Genomic DNA, 19,459 nt, shown 5'->3' with positions numbered 1-19,459 from the left:
GAGGCATGGACTTATTAAAGAATATTTTTTTGAGGACTCTAGAACAGACTGCAAAAAAATATATGAATATGAAAAAATACACCATCATTTCAAGGTACTATTGAAATATGTTTATTTATATATGAATTATTTATTCAAACATTTTTAAACCATTAGCATTTTGTATATATCAACTTAATATATATATATGTAGTCATCCGATATCTATTATTGTAACTATTATATGCTACAAATTATCATCATCTTATGTAAAACTAAACGTAGTTCAATACTAGGAATATACCTATTATATCATAAGAAAACACTTTAATCTTTTCGACGTTTCTTATCCGAACTACTGCCTGAACTGCGATCATTCTTATCCTCTCCCCTTTTGGGAGCTTTCTTGGCCATATTCAAGAATTGATCCAAACCGAAAGGATCTTCTTCTTTCTCAAACTGCACTGGACCACTACGTGCGGGAGCACCACCAGCAGCTCCACGTGATGTTCCAGAGAATTCCTTGTCGGGGACAAAACGTTGTGTATTGACAATACGATCCAAGTCGGCACCATATGTGTCATTGTCAATTTGTTTGCTTGGTCTGTATAGATGTGAACCCATGGAATTTGCATCACGCCATGGTTTATCGTAAACATTATAGGCTTCATCATCCCCATAGCCGGAATCCATACCCTTGGTGGTATTGAAAAGACGTTGATCGAACAGAGCTTCGCCATTACTGGCCGTCTTGGCGGGCATACCCAGGGCAATTTGTTCAGATATGTCACGTTCACGTTCCTTTTGTAATTTGGAACGCTTGTCGGGAGCAGCTCTGGCCAAGTTGCGATCCCGTTGCCTTTCACGATGACGTTCGGCGCGTAATTCATTGCGTTCTTTGGCCTCAGCACTTGAACCAGCCGCATCATCTGTGGGATTTCGCAGGCCGGCACGTTCTTCACGAGCCCTTTGGGCCATCATACGCAACATATCCTCTTTCTTTTCTTTTTCCTTTTGGGCCAATTTCTTTTCCAATTGGGCACGTGCCTCGACAGCTTCTCGAGCTTTGCGATCGGCTATATACAAAGCTTCGGACATTTTGGCGAATTTTTCATTAATGTGGACCTGCTGAAGACCCCTGCCATCGGCTGCCAAACGTTTGTCAAGTGGTATAGTATAACCTTTGGCATTTTTCCAATTCGATATACAGGGCGGTATTTTCCATTCTTTTTGTTCCTTTACGGTCACCTTGCGTGAGGGTGAATGGAGTACAGGGGCCGGTGGTGATGGTGGGCCGCGTGGAATTTTTTTATTGATACGAAATTTAGGTGGTTCCATAGGATCGACTTGAGCTTCCACCATACGAATAATTCTTTGTTTCGCTCCGGAATTGAATGCATCACCCTGCTGGGATGGCGTATAACGTATGTATTGTGCTGGAGCTGATTTTTCCGCGTGGCGTACAGGCATAGCAGCGGCAATTTTCTGGTTTGTCAACTTTTCCAAAGCTTTCCGAGTGGCTTCGGTTGTCTCGGCAATTGTTTCAGCATCCGGACGCTGTAATTCTTCGGCATCCTCAGACAAAACTTCAGCTGGCAACAGCTGTGATATTGAAGAGTAGACAATTTTGTCTTTACCATGTCCCTGTCTGGCAATGGCGTCATATTTAATTTTTCCCTTCTCATCCAGGCGTACAGCCAATGCATTCGACTTCTTGCCCAAATTGGCGGGAGCGCCCATACCAAGCGGATATTGGGCAACATGAATTTCCGGGAATGCTCCACCATCACCAAAATCCGCCTCGGTGCGTGGTATCCAATCTTTGCGCTGGCCATAGGGAGGTGCTGCTATCTTTGCCGATACCAAGGCACCAATTTGTGGCGCACCTTTGGCAGCCACGCGTCTTTCATCCTCACGGTCCCACACAGCATTTGTGGGCGTGGGTAAAAGACTTGATAAAGACATGCTATTGTTGTGGTTAAATTTGTTTTGTATTTAATTTCGCTGCCAGAGACAAGGACTCTTAATTGAAATTGTTAAAAAATAATAATTTTAGGTTTTTAGTAAAGTGAAACAAATTTTTTTTTGGTAATAAAATTGTTAGTGCTGGTAAGCAATCGATGGATACAATCGATAACTTTTTATGGTGTCATATCAATTGGTAGTTTTGCTATCGATATGATTGTTTACACACCATTAGGTGGCGTACACATTTTCAATTGCAAATTTTTTTGCATTTTTTTTATAAAAAATATAGGCTCATGTTTACGTTAAAATTGCAAGAAATTACTGTGATAAAACAAAGTTAACTAAACGAAATAATAATTGTGATTATCTGCAAGCTAAATGATTTGTTTTCCGTTATGAACTAGTAAATCATTTTGGAAATGAACTGCTGTGACGATGATTAAGTTCATTTTAGTGAATACTTGTATTGAACAATTGGTCTGTTCCCGTACTGCAAGAACCTACTAGATTTTACTATTTTCTTCGATATCATAAAGGAAAATTCGTTATCGTAGTAAAAATTAGTAGATTATTGCAGTACGGGAACAGGCCAAATGTATTGTTATCAAATATCATTTTATAGGGGGTAGCATGACGATAAAATTGTTCCGACCGCACAATTTGCGTTTCCAGTTGATTTCATTCCTTTATGAGCCGTTCTAAACAAAACAAAGATATCGACGCTATGCATCACCTAAAAACGTTGTTTTGACTTCGTTAATTACAAACCATCATTTTTTTTTTCTTGTCCCTCTGTTCAATGCAAATGGAACGTTTTTAAATTAGGTTGGTTCATTCAGCATTCAAGGCTAAACATGAGCATTAAAATATTTCTACCGCTGGAACTTTTTTACACCAAAGAAAACTGCAATATTTATGGTGAAAATAAAATTGGCGACAACAATTGTATATCGTATTACATTGTCTGTGCCATAAATGATAAAAGGAGGGGTAGTGTGGATGATGAAGACAATGAAATCAGTGAAAATAATCGCTTGCAAATTTACCAAAGATTTCGACATTTGGGTCACATAGTAAATGCCAAGGAGGCCATAACATTCCAACGAAATCAGGATGTGGCATTATCCTTTGTCTACGATGATGAGACGCCCTATATATATCTAAATAAGCTGAGCATTAAACCAGAAACGACGGGTAAAATAAATGTTTTCCTCTATGAGGAGGGACGTATACTTAAACTACAAGATTTAAAGGAATCCATCGATGTCCAAGGGCGAAAGGAATCTAATGATGATAGCAGCACCGAAGATGATGATGATTTACATTATTTATATCAGTTGCTACATGTCAAGGATAACACCTTTGTTCATGTGGCTGGTGCAGAAGATGGTGACCATGCTGAAGACTTTTTTGCCTACGATGTCAAACGTTGCATTTTCCGAGTGTTTGAATTGATTTTCAATTTTATGATGTGGCTGTTAACAATATTCCTCTATCAGCCACCATTTAAGTATATTTTTCAACACACCGTTCTATATGAACACTATAAGGAATGGATGAAATTTCGAAGTTGTAGGTAAGGTGGTTATCCACTTGCTGCAATGTTTTTATAGCTATACTTTTAATTGATTAATTTTTCTGATTACAGAAAGCGACGTTTCAACATTGCCTTTGATACCTTCTTGGGTCTCTGTGTTATGATAATACTAATTTTATATATTGATAATCCTGGTAATTATCTAATCAAGTCTGCTCATGTAAGTTATGATCATTAACAAATAATATAATTATTTGAATTAATTATTTTTGTTTTTTTTTTTCAGTTTATTGTAAACAAATTCCGTTTACTATTGCACTCATTAAAAGGCTCTCCGATTGGTCTGAAACTGAATGTGCAATTGAATAATTTCCTTTTGGAATGTTTTGGCTATCATGTCGAATTGTGGGATACATTTTTAAGTGAATCAATTTTTGTTCTTCCAATATACAATTTTGTAATTGGAAATATTCATTTTAATTTTTTTTATAGATGCTATTGAACCATGCATTCGACAATTATTTGTGCCCATAACATTTTTGGGTTCCATGGGCTTGTCCTACCAGCTGGCATTGTTAAGCGATATTATATCAGTTATTGGTTTACATGCTCATTGTTTTAGCATTTATGCTGCAGTGTAAGTATTTTGTTTTTTAATATTCATAGTAATTCATATATGTTTCTTAAAAAATCGGAACTCGACAAAAATATTTTTTGGATAAATCCACTACTACACGGAATTTGAAAAGAATATTACAATAAAAAGCTACATCTATTTTTAAAAAATTCAATTGTGGAAATTATAAAAAAATATTTTAAAAAAAACACATCTATTTTTGTCCTGAAGAAAATACATTTAGAAAATAATATATAGAGGAAGCGATGCAAATGTGGTATAGTAATTTTTTTTTGTAAACTGAAAATTTTAAAAAATTAAAAAAATATATTTTTAAAGTATCCATTACTGGGACAAGAAAAAATATGGCGAATTAAAAAACTTTTATCAAAAATCCAAAAACTAAAAACATATTTTTATGACAGTGGTAATAATTTCAAGAAATGCGATTTAGAAAAATATTTTCAGAAAAATAAAAGCCGTTTGGATTTTTTTTAAATCAAACCCTATATAAAGTCGTGAAAAATATTCTAATTTTTTTTTTAGTTGAAATAAATTGAAAAAAAATTATAAAAATTTATATACTATAAAATTTCAGGCATAAATTATTAATTTTAATATATCAACGAATCAAAAAAATATTTTTTTTTTTATAATTTCACGTCGATTTGGAATTTTTTCGAATATTAAAAAAAATAAATTTTTATGGTTTTTTTTTTAATTTTTTTGCAGATTATATAAAGTGGAAATAAAAGGTCTACAAGTTCTTTGGAAAATGTTTTTGGGCAAACGTAAAAATGTATTGAAAAGTAAGTTCACGTTCACTAATTCCTATATTATTTACTATAATAAAATAAAATCTCATATTTCCAGATCGTGTGGAGTCCCATAGTTATATGAATCGCCAGTTATATTTGGGTACCGTCTTCTTTGCCTGTTTATTGTTTCTTTTTCCAACCATACTTACCTATTATGTTGTCTTTACAACGGTAAGTGTTTTATAACAAAAAATAAAAATAAATTCAAAAATAAAAAAAAAAAATAATTTTCATTTTTTGCAGCTGCGTCTTGGCATTGGTTTTGTTAGCTATATTTTAAAAATGATACGTCGACAAATATTGGAATTTCCCATGGAAATGTTATTTAATTGGAGTGTTGGTCGTTTTTATGACAGTGGTAATAATTTCAAGAATTGCTTCGAATATTAATTTTTATATGATTTATGTATGTGTGTGTGTGTTTTTTTTCGTTTTAGATTCCTTGCAATTGGAATATGTAGAACATACTCCATCACCGCTGCTACAACAGGATACAGAAATGAAAATGTGCGTATTCAAGTTGAAGGTTAATTCGTCTTCCCTGGGTCGTGTTCTATCCTGTCATAGTGGTGTCCTGCAAGAGTTAGTTGCAAATGAAAATAATTCCATTAAAACAGTATGCCAAAAAATATTAACGGGTACATTTTAAAAACAAGAAGAAGAACAACAACAGCATCACTTGTTAGTATGCAAACAAAATAAACATTCTTGTTTTTGTAAGACAAAGTTATATTTTGTTAAAAAAAACAAACAAACAAAAATAAAAAATGACTTAATTTTATATATCGAAATTGTTTATATTAAAAAAATCATTACAATTCTCCACAAAATGCAACTTAATTACGAACATATTAATAAGGAAAAAATTTAAGATATTTGTTATACACACATATATTTTTTACAGACAACACATACAGACGACACTACTTATTTTATTATTTTTATTTATTTATTTTTTTTTTTTTTTTTTTTTTGTACAAAAAAAAAAAAATAGTATTTTTTTATTTTCAACTTACACATAATCAGGATTTATCTCGTTATAAAATCTATGTATGGATTGCTTATGAAAACAAAATGGATTACATGGAGTAATAGATTTTGTTCTTTTGTTGTTGTTTTGAGGTCTTAGTAAGTGTGGGGTGTTTTTTTGTGGGGGCATTTAAAATAAAATTATACTAAATCATCTTTTTGTTTGCATTTACTTAAGACATTATATAATTACAAAGAAATAGAAATAGTATTTTAAAACTATACCCTCGTTCGGCCAGCATCACCGCCAAGTTTTTGCACAAGCTGAAAAATAAAAATAAATAAAAAAGAAATATAAAAAATAGTAATTTATATTTTGGTAAAAAATATAATTTTTAAATAATCCACCCCTATTTGAAGACTTGAAAAATATTTTTAACTAGTCCCCGCCTATAATAAGTCTTCAAAAATATTTTTAAAGAATCCCCGCCTCTATGAACTGGTGACAAAATATCTTAAAAAGCCACGCTTATATGGTGACTTTTTAGAGAATTTACGCCTATATAAAGACTTGAAAAATTTGCTTAAAAAATATTCGCGTATTTAAAAATGTAGTTTTTAAAAAATATTTTAGTCTGAGTTTATACATGCAACTTTTTTTAAGCAACTCTGCTTCTGCTCTCTACGATTCTCGTTTGAATTTCTTCCCCCTTGTCACTTTTTAAACCTCACACTTCTACGGACTCAGCAGAGTTGCTTACAAAGACTTATCAGTCTTAGATTCTGAACACAACCAGAGTGTCTAGAGTCAGCGACAGTCGTTTACCGTGTTTCTTATTGGCAACGGGAAATCCCGACGGCTCACGTTCGCATCTAACGGCTTGCCTCTAGAATAGATTTTATTCATTTTTGCTCAGCGTCATACTCATATCGCTGCGAATTGTTGTTCAGAATAACTTTAAAGGCAAGTGCGAATAAATTTACGATGAATTGATGTTCAGAATCTGAGTATGAGTATGGGAAGAAATCATAACATTTAATAATTTTTTCGTGTTTTCAGTTATGTTTTGAAAAACACCTGTTGCGTATACTTATTTTTTGTATTTGGCAGAAGAAGCCACTACCTACATAGTTGATTTTTTGTTATATATCACAGATTGTCCAACCTAGTCTATAGTCTTACCTACTCGATGTTTCATTAATTTGTACCAATACAATACAAATGATCTGACTATTAATCGACATTTTCGTTTTCAAAATTTTAAGTTTTATCACATTTAGATAACAATAGTAATAGTATTTCACTAATGATACTATTCTAAATGTGCTATCAATCACAAATACATGTTATCAATGATAGGTACATGCTATCATTTACAAATACAACCATGTGTCATACAGAGTGTATATATGACTAATCTATTACAATTCAAGAGAGAGAGAGAGAGCTGTGGCTGTCATTTTGACATTTCACCAGACTTGGGGAAATAATTTTTTCTCAGAATTTCTGAAACACAGCTGAACGAAAGCAACTTGTCAAGAAATTTTCAAGTTTTATTAGAAATTAACGAAATAAAAAAACAATGGCTGGCTATGTAGCAAGACGCGGTCCCATGGTTTTCTGTAAGTGTTCTACAAAATAAAATACCGTGTGTATTTTTTTCAATCACTTGTGGAAATCTAAACAAAAAAGAGTCCGTACATGTTACGTAAACAATGAAATAAAATGTATTATTTTCCATTTCTACAGCCAGCTTGGGTAAATGGGCATACAACTTGTCTGGATTCAATCAATATGGTATGTACTGATATTTTTATACACTGCGGAATTCCTATTAAGAACAATGTCCAAACCGTATTTGTTTTTCGCTGAGGCTGTTTGAAAAGAAAAAAAAACTAACCTCAATTTCTGTTTCTTACGTTCATTTTATAGGTCTACACCGTGACGATTGTTTGTACGAAAACGAAGATGTCAAGGAGGCAATCCGTCGTCTGCCCCGTAAAGTGTACGATGAACGTAACTACCGCATTATGCGCGCTTTGCACTTGTCCATGACCAAGACTATTTTGCCCAAGGATCAATGGACCAAATACGAAGATGATGTCAAATACTTGGAACCCTATTTGCAGGAAGTCATCAAGGAGCGCGAAGAACGTGAAGAATGGAACAAGAATCATTAAGTGCGGCCAGGAGCTTTGTTTAGCTATGATTCCATTTTAGCCGTTCTTCTTATTTTGTAATTTCTAAACTAAAACAAAAAATATACAAATCGATGTTAAGTGAAATATGGAGTGAAACCCAACCCAAACAACCAATAATAAACTAGTTCAATGGAAAACTAAATGTAAACCTATACATAAAATGATGTTCGGGAATATTCTGGAAAATGGAATTATAATTTGTCATATCGGATTTTTGTTATAACGTTAGCAAAAAAGGTCCTATTGGAAATGTGTAAATCATAAAAAAACAAAATGTTGGGAATGTTCATATTTCTGTAGAATTATGGTAAAGATAATACGGCGTAGAAAAATGGAATTAAAATTATTTTTTGGAGAGCAGGGATTTGCAAATCTTTATTAAGGTAATTTCAGACACAATTTACGCAATTGCATCCCAAAGAAATAACTTGTTTTGAATACCGTCGGTAAAACGATTTCAACTGTAGTAACATTTTAATGAGAAAATATAAGGGTATCTACGGAACCTAGGGGTTCATATATCAAGATTTTGACATTTCCACAACCAAACTAAATTATTTGGTTAAAAAATAATCCTAACCTTTTACATTTCACCATAATATTCGGTGTCGATTTAGTCATGTCCGGTGAGCTTTGAAATTTTGCACATAAATTGCTACTACTCCTAGGTTTTTTTGCCATTGAAAAATTTAACACTTCAGTTTCATTTTAAGAAATTTTCAGGTTCTCTAGCTTCATTTTCCATTACTAAAATTTCTTATATGCAATACCAAAAGTCCTTTATATGGATTTTCATATGGAAGACCATAAAGTCTTTATATGGAAGATCAAAGATTTTCTTGCAGATCAGGATCTTCGTACAGGTGACCAAATTGTCTTCATATAATATACAAAAAAGGTCTTCTTATAGCTATCAGATTTTTATTTTTATGGGTGAGCAGAATGTCTTCCATATAGGTGACCATTGTCTTCTTGTCCTTTTACAAAATATCAGAAGATAGAAGATCCAAAAGTCTTCTTATAGAAAAAAGGTATTCAGCCTAAAAATCTTCCAATAAGTGATCTATAAGTCTGCCTAAAACTTTTTTATAATCGGCCAAAATGTCTTCTTATTGACTACCAAAAAGAGTTACTTATAGAAGACCAGAATGACTTCTTTTAGAAGAGCAAGAAGTATCCTTATAGAAGATTAGAATTTCTTCATAGTGAAAGCTAGAAGGTTATTTTAGGAGACAACATTTCAAAGACATTTATTTTATATTTATAAGGAGATCTTTTATAGAAACCCTTGATGTCTGCCTTATTCTAGAAGACATATTACAAAAATCCATATAATTCTAATACAAGATTACCTCTCACAATAGTGGATCTCACTCGGTCAAAAATTCTTAAAATAGACAAATGTCGAAAGATCAAAATTATAATATTTTAGAATGTCTTAATAGAGAAAACCAGCAACAAAAGACATTTTTGTGATATAATTATAGAAGACCAGGAGGTATTATATAGAAAGCCTTTTTCTAGAAGACATTACATAGAAGTCCAGCAGGTACTCATATAGAAAGTCTTCTTCTAGAAGACATTACATAGAAGTCCAGCAGATTATTATAGAAAATTACCCCAAGGCACTGTGTACGTCTGTCTATAATCAATAACTATATATTCATCTAAAATATCAATGGACCTTTGGGAATATTCTAGCGCAACCTTAATTGTAATTAATATATATTTCCAGGGTAATATTATAAATTAGAAATTACACAGCCATAATCTCAACGTTAACACTCTTTAACAACGCTAGTTCGTTCAAAAATAATAATAATAAAACACATCTACATACCTTTTGCATGAACGGTGTATTAAACAGCGAACCCAGAATTGGAATCCGGCTGAGAAAACTAATGGCCACGGGGAAGAAACCACTAAAACAAACAATTTTACAAAATATAAGTACCAAAAATTAAAAAAAAAACGAAAAACTTACCTAAATAATGCAAAGAATCCATATGATTCGATGGCCATACCAATGATAGGAAAACCCAATAGAACAACAAAAATGCCGCCAAAAAATGCTATGGAACCCTTTATTTTATGTCGTTGAAAGAAAAATCTAAATGTGCGTTCTAAGCCGATAACACAGCCCAAACCAGATAAGAACAAAATCTGAAAGAAAAAAATATATAAGGAAGTGACATTTGGGGTGACCCCCAAAGCAGCAACATCATTCATTATTATTGAAAGAGGCCAATGTTTTTATACAACAGCAACAACTTACATTTCCAATGGCCAACAGGCCTTTATCGAATAAAAATAGTACACCCAAGAATAGGAATGCTATACCCATTCCCGATAGACCAATACCGATTTCTAAAAAGGAAGAAAAATAACACACAAAAATATTCACGAAAATTTCACGAATTTTATAAGAAAAAACAATCATTCATGAAAATTGTTTGTGGTTCATGTTTTTGCATGTACCATTTAGCCACATTACATACTTTGTACATCTGTTACTTCAATCATTTTGTTAATATTGTTAATTAGTACACGTGAGTAATATTTTTATTTAAATTGTTCTTATTCTTTCGTTCAAAAACAAATAAATTTAAAACAATTTCACAAAATTCCACGTAAACTAAAAAAAATTGTTTTTCTCACAACAGCTGATAATGACACAAACGCATTTGACTAGAGATGCTATATGTCAAGATCATGGCCTATAAATAAGGTCACCAAGGGAGACCAGCTGATTATCGATACCTCTCAAGTTTGCTGTCAAAATGCTTTATTGTGAATTGACTTCCATTATGAAAACGTAAACAAAGTCGAAATTTTTGACATTAGACTTGAGAAAAAACAGCTGTTTTCCGATTTCGATTGCTATCTTGGTGACCTTATTAATAGATCTTGGTCATTTATAGGCCATGCTATTAATAAGGTCACCAAGATAGCAATCGAAATCGGAAAACAGCTGTTTTTTCTCAAGTCTAATGTCAAAAATTTCGACTTTGTTTACGTTTTCATAATGGAAGTCAATTCCGATTTCGATTGCTATCTTGGCGACCTTATTAATAGATCTTGAGCCATGCTATATGTCATGGTACAATTATAAAAGGTAACAGCAAGTCCCAGCTGATTTGATTCCAACGTAATACTAGTGTCAATATGAATTTGACAAATTATGTTTTTAAAAATCTCCCAACAGGAAAATTGGGAACACATACAATTTGTAATTGTTCTTTATTAAATGTGCTCCCGTATTCAACTTACTCAATCTGCCTGCTGGGAAAGTTTGAGGAAGCAAATCTTTCTTCAAGGAACAACTCGCTATTCCCTGCATTTTCATATGTGTTAAACATATATATGGCTATGGCTCAATTATAGGAAAGATGTAGAAGCGATAGAAATATAAATTTGATAGATTTTCATTCATGTTTTTCAATTTTTATTTTGAGAATTCGAAAATATTTCATTTTCAAAATAAAAATAATTTGATGATAATTTGTTTGTTTGTTTACATTTTTCTGTCAAATGAGTTGACACTAGTAGAACTTACAACAACAAATTTCCATGTGGTTGTTGTATCGTTTTTTGTACAACAACACTTGCTGTTACCGTCTATTATTATACCATGGCTATACGTGTTTGCATGTAATCGAAATAATCGATAACGATGTTTTTGTACAAATCGCGGGCTGATGGAGACTTAATCAAGTCGTGCGGCAAATGTCATACAACTACAATTCAGAAAAATTGTTATGTTATTAAAATTTAAAAAGTTTCTGAATGAAAGGGTCCTTTAAATGTGGTATTGACTTCCATTATGAAAAAAGAAAAAAAAAGGTTAACTATTAAGGGAGGCCAAGATTTATAATTAATACGGCATTTACATTAGAACTTTTTACCGGGTTAACCTACTTTATGAGGATTTATTTGGCATATATTCAAAGGAATTGAAAATTTAAACCCACTGGGTTAACCAAATCCGGTTAAATGTAAACGACCTTTAAGCTTATCCAGCAACTGAATGTCAGCTTATTTTTCATAAGTCTAAAGCGGTGTACACACTATCATTTTTGACTGTCAGCTTTTTTATCGATTACTGACTGTCCAACAACCATAAATATTTTTGTGGTTGCCTGATGAATGACAAACATGTGAGGCCACACTATCAAACAAGCAAAATTTGGGCAAGAGTGCCATTCAAAAATGCTAGTGTGTACACCGCATAACTTCAAACATTTTGATGTTGTTTACGTTATCATAATGGAAATTAATTCACAATAATGGATTTTGACAGCAAACTGCAGATATTTAGCTGGCTTACTGGCGATCTTATTATTAGGCCTTGCAGGGAGACCAGCTGCCTCCAAGGTAGCCGCATCGGCGAATTTATACAACAAACATCGGTTGTTGTATTTTTATATTTCAAAAATATTTTAGCAAAACAAACAGATTCCCAAGATTTTTTACACAAATTCTTGTCGAAAATGTTAAAAAAAGTATTGCCAAACAAGCATTTCGAAATTCGGAGATTTTCATTTATAATTTTGTTTTTTTTAATTTTTTGCTTCAGCATTACAACAAAATTTTTGACATTTATTTGCACCAACAGCTGGCCCGATGCGTCTACCTTATTAAATATACCTTGGCTGCCTCTCAAGTTTGCGGTCAAAATCCATTATTACGTAGACTACAAGACCTATTAAAAAGGTCATCCCGGGAGAAAAGCTGCTTCTCAAGTTTGCTCTGAACATTCATAATGTAAACGTAAACAAAGTCCAAAATTTTCACATCAGACAGAGAAAAAACAGCTGATTTTTAAAAACATAATAAAAAGGTAAGCAAAGTCCAAACTTTGGACATTCGATTTGGGCAAAGTCTATTAAAAAGGTCATCCAGAGAGACCGGCTGGATACGTTGCCTCTCAATTTTCCTGCCAAAATCCATTATTGTGAATTCACTTTCATCACGAAAACGTAAACAAAGTCCAAATTTTTGGCATTAAACTTGAGAAAAAACCGCTGACCTTATTAATAGATCTTGTTTGGACCAAGGCATTTAATAAATCAATTTTTTTTGTCGAAAATAATTATTATGAATTGACTTCCATTGTGAAAATGTAAACAAAAGCCAAACTTTTGACATTAGACTTGAGAAAAAAACAGCTGAATTTCGCTAGCTGGGTGACCTAATTAGTAGATCTTGAGTTGCCTGTGTAAACCGCGAATAAACAAAAATCCAATTTATATTCATTTAACAAATATTTTTTCCTTTATTTCACAAAAGTATTACAAAAAAAACTTACAATACAAATTTTATACTATAAAAATATATAAACTTATGCCTTCCAATTTAATTGCTGCTGTTGACGTCCCCGGTTTACCTGAAATGACATTTCAATTTTATCCTGTGCTGTGCGTGTCGCCGTTTCAATATATTTATGCAGCTTCTCTTCCAATTCCACTTGAGCCTGTTTATATTCAATATCATCGGCATTTAGTTTCAGGCCATGCAGCAATATATCCAACGTATTTAGCGGTAAACACATTTCGGCATTTGTAACGGCAATGGAGTGTTGGAAACTGAAGTATTCACTGCCGGCACCCAACATTGCCGAAAGCATTTCCTGTGCAAGTTCGGCAGCTTCTAGCAAACGATTATGTTTAACATAAAGGTATAGCAGTTCGGAACAATTTGCCAACTTATAGTCATTGTAAAGCCATTGTGGAACAAAGGCCTGCAGATTAAGTAGTTTGTTGACCACTGATTTACGTATTAGCGTTGAATTATCCTGTTCGTGATCTTCAACAAGTTTGCGCAGCAATGACCATGCCATATCGGCGGCTTTGTTACGATGTGGTAAATCGGCCAAATCATTTTCTTGCAACCATGACCATGGTTCACTGGGCGGTTCATCAGCGGTGCGGACACAAGCTGATGCTAGGCTGTCAAATATGGGTAATAAGCTGATATCAAATCCCTTGGCTAATTTAATGGCAGATGTGTAAAGGCCACAACTGGCTAAAATCATTGCCAATTCCTGGGGCCCAGCATTCAAAAATGAATGTATATCTTTACGATGTCCGGCCAAATTAATGAGAGCTTCAGTGTGTAAAAGTTCTCGCTTGATATGTTTAATTTCGAGAACAACAACTTGTGTTTTATTAAACGATGATGATGATGTCTGTTCATCTCCAGAATCCGCCTCGTCCTCCATTGCTGAATCTTTGGATGAGTTGTGTATGTCATACTCATCGCCAATTATGGGTTTGGCAATCCAACGATAACGTTCATCAATTAAATGCAGGCAATTTAAACACACCAACAGGGATGAGAAACGTTTGTTGAGCGCTTCCAATGAATCACCTTCCAATTGATAGCGCATTGATTGTTCATACATAATGGCAGAGGCTGGAAAAAGGCAAATTATTTATTTTTAAGGAGACTTTTTGTTAAATATTCCTAAATAAAATTAAAAAAATCCACACCCGCCTGAGAACCGCCAAAAATATTAAAAAACTCTTATTTTTTACCTACCTTTCCGCATATTGCCATTGTTAACATGAAAAGCATAAAGAAAATCATAGATATCATTCTGATCCATTGACTGCGACCGGGCTCTGGATTCGACAATATTTTCAAATTCCTCATGTAGACCGACATAGGGGAAGTGCATTAGCAAATCGTAACGTTTACGGCCAAACAACGTTATGACCAATTGTCGCAGACAATCCTTACGCCTCGACAGCTCCGCATTGTATATTAACGAGTGGTAGGCCTCCTCATAGTGTTCCAGCTGCAGATGATTATTGAAGACAATCGATTGAAACATTGGCAATTGTGGGTCGTGTTTATCCAATAGCCCGATTGCAACCTGCGCCATACTGATGATGTGATCCAGGGCGTTATGTTGTTCAAACAGCTGGATCACTTTCAAATAGTATTGGGCAATACATTGATTGATCATTTTCACCTTGGCCGCCTCATCACCCTCAAAGTCACCCAGATTCTCCACCAAATGTTCGTAGGGGGTGTTTTTCAACATTTTCTCGGCTAGAAATTGTTCCCTGACCACCCCCTTAGCCGACTGTAAGAAAAGGTCATAGGCTTTTTGGGATTCTCCACTGTCCAGCAGAGAGACGGCGAGGATGAAGTGTCGTGAACAAATATTCCATTCACACCAGCTATTCAGCAGACGGACATAATCGGCTATGATGATGTGCTGACAGGTGCTGAACAACCATTCGCCGAACACAAAATTAAACGACACTGCCCATATTAATTGGCTGATAATGGTCGCCAGTGGCATAAGGGTTTGTTGCCAGGACACATTTTCCAAGACCTTGAAACTATCGGAAAATAAAGCCAAGGCTGTGTACAGACCTTTGGCATTTAAGAATACCTGTAGCAATGGGGCCGAATTGCATTTTCCACCATTGTTGTAGATGCGTCCCGAACCATTTATCAATTGCAACAGATTCAATCTCTGTATGGATGATTCCAATCCAGCCGCCGCATTGATGTTAACCGGGGTCTCCGAAATCCATATCATAACATAGTACGATTGCAGGAAAATCAATATATCGGACATGAACTGCGAACGGAAACATTCCAACATGTCGACGGGCAATGAATGAGTGTTGATGAGTATTTGTTGCAACAACAATAAATTGCGACAAATGGCAAAGCGGATTAGGGAATTTTGCCTCACCGTCTCGGAGAGTAGAGACAAACCCACTTGACTGCCAAACAATGCTCCCAGGGACATTAGAAATTTGGTGGAATGTCCCAGTTGGGCATAATTAGCTTGCATTGTTTCCGGATTACCATTATCCATACGCAGACAATCCAATAGCATGCTGATGGCCATACGGAGATCTTTGATATTTTGAATTTTTTGTCGTATGTAAACCAAAAAGTTACGAGGCAACAGCTCCTTCTCCGTATCGCCAGCCAGCAAATCCTCTGTCAACTTTTCAATTAGAACATTGGGCATTTCCAATTGATAGAGCTTACGATCCATATCGATTTTAATATCCTCCGGCAGCCACTTTTCAATTTGTGATAAGATACCAACTAAATTGACCATATCACGTCCGGATTTCTCGGCGTCAGCAAAATATGATGGCACCACAGCCTCCACGTCAACATCTTCGCCGGCTAACATTAGGTGTTCAATGGTTTCGCAAGGCCGCAAAAGGGAAAAAGCATTCTTTTTCACAACGCACACAGCATCGAGGGGCTCGAGTATGACCAGTCCACTTGGTTGGGATGCTTTCATGTGATACTGTTCGCAGCATGAATAGAAACGTTCCCACAAACGAGTGGATATTTCCAAATAGTCGTCATCGGAGACATCGAAATCTTTCACCTCGTTTTGGATTTCATCTTCGATGGCTTGGCAGACGTGTTCCTTCAGCAAGGTCATGGTACAATTTTTACCCTCGAAACGGACATTGGAACGACGGAACATCTGAGAAAATGAAATGGTACATATACATAAAATAAATAATTAAAAATTGGAATTTTTCAAAATTATACTTACAAACAATGCCTTTGCGATAACGCTACGTTCAAATTTCCCTGGATGAAATATATACGAACAATATGCCTCCCGCGGATCCATACCCTGTTCCATGCCCAAACAATAACGATCTGGTGGTGGTTCCATTGCAGCCGATACCCAATTCATACCACGCAGCAGAGAAAAACTCGATATGCTAAATTCACCCTCAGCATTGCTCCACAATGCCCATATACGTGAATTGCAGACATCGAAATCGGTTAAATCCAATTGAGGGGCCGCTATAATGCGGCGACGCTGTAAATTAATACCCGAACCATTACTCGAGTCGGCCAATAAATCAACGCATACAAATTCCGAGCCCGAAGCATGAGAAAGGAAAGCACAGAAACTGTTTTCATTGATTTTACGCAAGGCATTACTTTGGGCTGTTCGCAAGGAAAAAAATGAAACAAAATTAATAATTACCAAATACCCAAAATATTACCCCCTTAGTAAATGAAATACTTACGTCCCTGTAATCGCTGCTCACTACCTTCACGGACACAATTAATGACACACAAACTTTGCATATTAACACATGACCATACCCGCAAGTGATCATTACGATATAATGCCAATAACAAGATTTGATTATTAATGCAGGTGAACACAACTGAATTGGCATGATCGGCATCGGATGTATCACTTTTACCTCTGAAATTTTAAATACAGTACCATTACACAAAAAAAAAAAAAAAAACTCACATCAGTGCTCCTTTTAGATTCGAAAATAGTCTAGGCATTATATGATGCTCCTTTAGTTGATGGCCAATGGTATGGCCCGTTGAACAATTCATGGTATACAACATCAGTTGGTTTTGACATGCCAAGGCGAAATAGGCCTCTTCGCCATTTTCCGATAAATAACTTGAAGCGGCATGTGGCACATGATTATCTGTAAATGAAAACATATTAAATCAATTTATCAATTCCTTGGAACAATGTACATATATACTTACTTGAACCTCCCAGCGGTGTGTCAATAACATAAAAACTGCTCGGATCACGTGCTGCCGTAACACTGGCATCAAAGAATATCGAATACGATTGCGATTCATTAAATTCCACCGAGGGTATATTTGTAGCACCGGTTGTATTACTATACGAACTCGATGAACATGAACCCTCCGCCAACGAATCGGGATGTGGAAAGGTTATACGATGCAGACTACACACCGTACTGACAAGTAAAATAACATGTTCGCCGCATTCCGTTATGCTCACCGCCAGCACCGGAGAATCCGTAAATTTATATCGCAGATTATTTTGATATAAATTAAAATCCAAACTAATTTCAGTTAGCTCCAAGACATCCTGATAGGAACGCCAATAAATATAACGATTACGATTGTGATTGAGGGCAACATTTTTGTAACAATAACCTCCGGCTTTTTCAGCAACTTTAATGTCCTGTAGCGTGCTATGGGTACCACCTGTCGTAAAATATCGATACAAAAAAGTTTAGAAAATGCTAATAGTTAAGCCTCTTTATATTTACCCGTGTTTAGCGTGATTTCATGCCATTCCTCCTGACAAGCATTGGTCGGTATGACTTCCCGATAACTTAAACTTTCCATTGATATGTGAAAGTTGTTTACAGTGGATCGATAATAGAAAACAACAAGAGACAATAACAAGTAAAACTTGGAATTTGGTAGTTTCTCGGATATATTTCTTTAATAAATTCCACTAATATATTTTTTGCGGCTAGCTATGCTTATTTATCTTCTTCTTCTCGCACAAATCCCGCCATTCACTTGGCAAAACCCGACCAGGGGAATGTAGGTAGATTATCATTGTTAATACATCGATTATTCTTATTTGTTATCGATTTTTAAACAAGGAAATCAATGCCCATTTAACAGGTCACAAAACATAACTAATCATTCTCTCATGGTATAATAATAAAAGGTAACAGCAAGTGTTGTTGTACAAAAAACGATACAACAACCACATGGAAATTTGTTGTTGTAAGTTCTACTAGTGTCAACTCATTTGACAGAAAAATGTAAACAAACAAACAAAATATCATCAAATTATTTTTATTTTGAAAATGAAATATTTTCGAATCCTCAAAATAAAAATTGAAAAACATGAATGAAAATCTATAAAATTTATATTTCAATCGCTTCCACATCTTTCCTATAATTTAGCCATTGCCACTTATATGTGTAACCCATATGAAAATGCTGGGAATTCGCGAGTTATTCCATGAAGAAAGATTTTTTAGCAGGCAGATATAACAAATTTTCAATTTCTTTTTGATAATTTTCCTGTTGGGTGATTTTTAAAATTTTAAAAATTTGACACTAGTATTACGTTGGAATCAAATCAGCTGGGATTTGCTGTTACCTTTTATAATTGTACCATGTCATTCTCTGTACATTTAACTATTGGTCTGTTCCCGTACTGCAAGAATCTACTAATTTTTTAGTATAACAAATTTTCCTTTTTGATACCGATAAAATTTTAAAAATTTATAGATTCGTACAGTACGGGAACTGGTCATATATTATCGAAAAAATGGACCCAATAAATTTTATTTTACTTTTAAAAGGTCACCAGTACGCAATCCTCATCGGCTATTCTGATTGAAATATGTTATCATATGATTCATTGAAAATAGAAAGCATGGGTGACATCAAGGTCTATTACAAAGGTAATTCACTACCGTGAATTGGCTTCCCTTATGAAAACGTGAACATCTGGTACTATCAAGGCAGAGTTAATAAGGTGGTCGCATCAGCACAGCTGTTGGTACAAATAAATGTCTATGTTTTTAAATTATAATCAAAAATAAA

At 34.5% G+C, this 19,459-nt stretch overlaps 6 protein-coding genes across 7 annotated transcripts in view; 3 read left to right on the top strand and 3 right to left on the bottom strand.

Moving 5' to 3' along the window:
- Positions 1–19,459, top strand: part of LOC133322636 (CTD nuclear envelope phosphatase 1 homolog) — an 85,138-nt gene that overhangs the window by 51,662 nt on the left and 14,017 nt on the right. The gene's annotated exons all lie outside the window — the stretch shown is intronic.
- LOC133322638 (puff-specific protein Bx42) lies at positions 300–1,950 on the bottom strand. The gene has a single exon (XM_061531603.1). The coding sequence runs from the start codon at positions 1,942–1,944 to the stop codon at positions 307–309; it is 1,638 nt and encodes a 545-aa protein (XP_061387587.1). The 5' UTR covers positions 1,945–1,950; the 3' UTR covers positions 300–306.
- LOC133322647 (uncharacterized) lies at positions 2,802–5,567 on the top strand. Its single transcript, XM_061531611.1, has 8 exons — positions 2,802–3,523; positions 3,596–3,704; positions 3,771–3,906; positions 3,977–4,121; positions 4,833–4,909; positions 4,974–5,089; positions 5,162–5,276; positions 5,356–5,567. The coding sequence occupies exons 1-8, from the start codon at positions 2,802–2,804 to the stop codon at positions 5,565–5,567; spliced, it is 1,632 nt and encodes a 543-aa protein (XP_061387595.1).
- LOC133322646 (vesicle transport protein GOT1B) lies at positions 6,167–10,612 on the bottom strand. The gene is made up of 5 exons (XM_061531610.1): positions 10,588–10,612; positions 10,365–10,456; positions 10,074–10,252; positions 9,930–10,011; positions 6,167–6,211 (listed from the first exon to the last, which is right to left on the bottom strand). The coding sequence occupies exons 1-5, from the start codon at positions 10,610–10,612 to the stop codon at positions 6,167–6,169; spliced, it is 423 nt and encodes a 140-aa protein (XP_061387594.1).
- On the top strand, positions 7,373–8,082 carry LOC133322639 (cytochrome b-c1 complex subunit 7). Its single transcript, XM_061531604.1, has 3 exons — positions 7,373–7,510; positions 7,638–7,685; positions 7,821–8,082. The coding sequence occupies exons 1-3, from the start codon at positions 7,471–7,473 to the stop codon at positions 8,066–8,068; spliced, it is 336 nt and encodes a 111-aa protein (XP_061387588.1). The 5' UTR covers positions 7,373–7,470; the 3' UTR covers positions 8,069–8,082.
- LOC133322645 (nuclear pore complex protein Nup160 homolog) lies at positions 13,431–18,238 on the bottom strand. The gene is made up of 7 exons (XM_061531609.1): positions 18,157–18,238; positions 17,618–18,091; positions 17,364–17,553; positions 17,128–17,312; positions 16,638–17,044; positions 14,630–16,565; positions 13,431–14,503 (listed from the first exon to the last, which is right to left on the bottom strand). Exons 1-7 carry the CDS (start codon positions 18,233–18,235, stop codon positions 13,431–13,433), a joined length of 4,344 nt encoding a protein of 1,447 aa, XP_061387593.1. The 5' UTR covers positions 18,236–18,238.

This window comes from Musca vetustissima, unplaced genomic scaffold, assembly GCF_032173495.1.
Source record: "Musca vetustissima isolate MV318-11 ecotype Yass unplaced genomic scaffold, APGP_CSIRO_Mvet_v1 utg13454, whole genome shotgun sequence".
NCBI lineage: Eukaryota > Metazoa > Arthropoda > Insecta > Diptera > Muscidae > Musca > Musca vetustissima.
The sequence above is the reverse complement of the archived record's forward strand: the minus strand, read 5'-3'. Positions and strand labels throughout refer to the sequence as shown.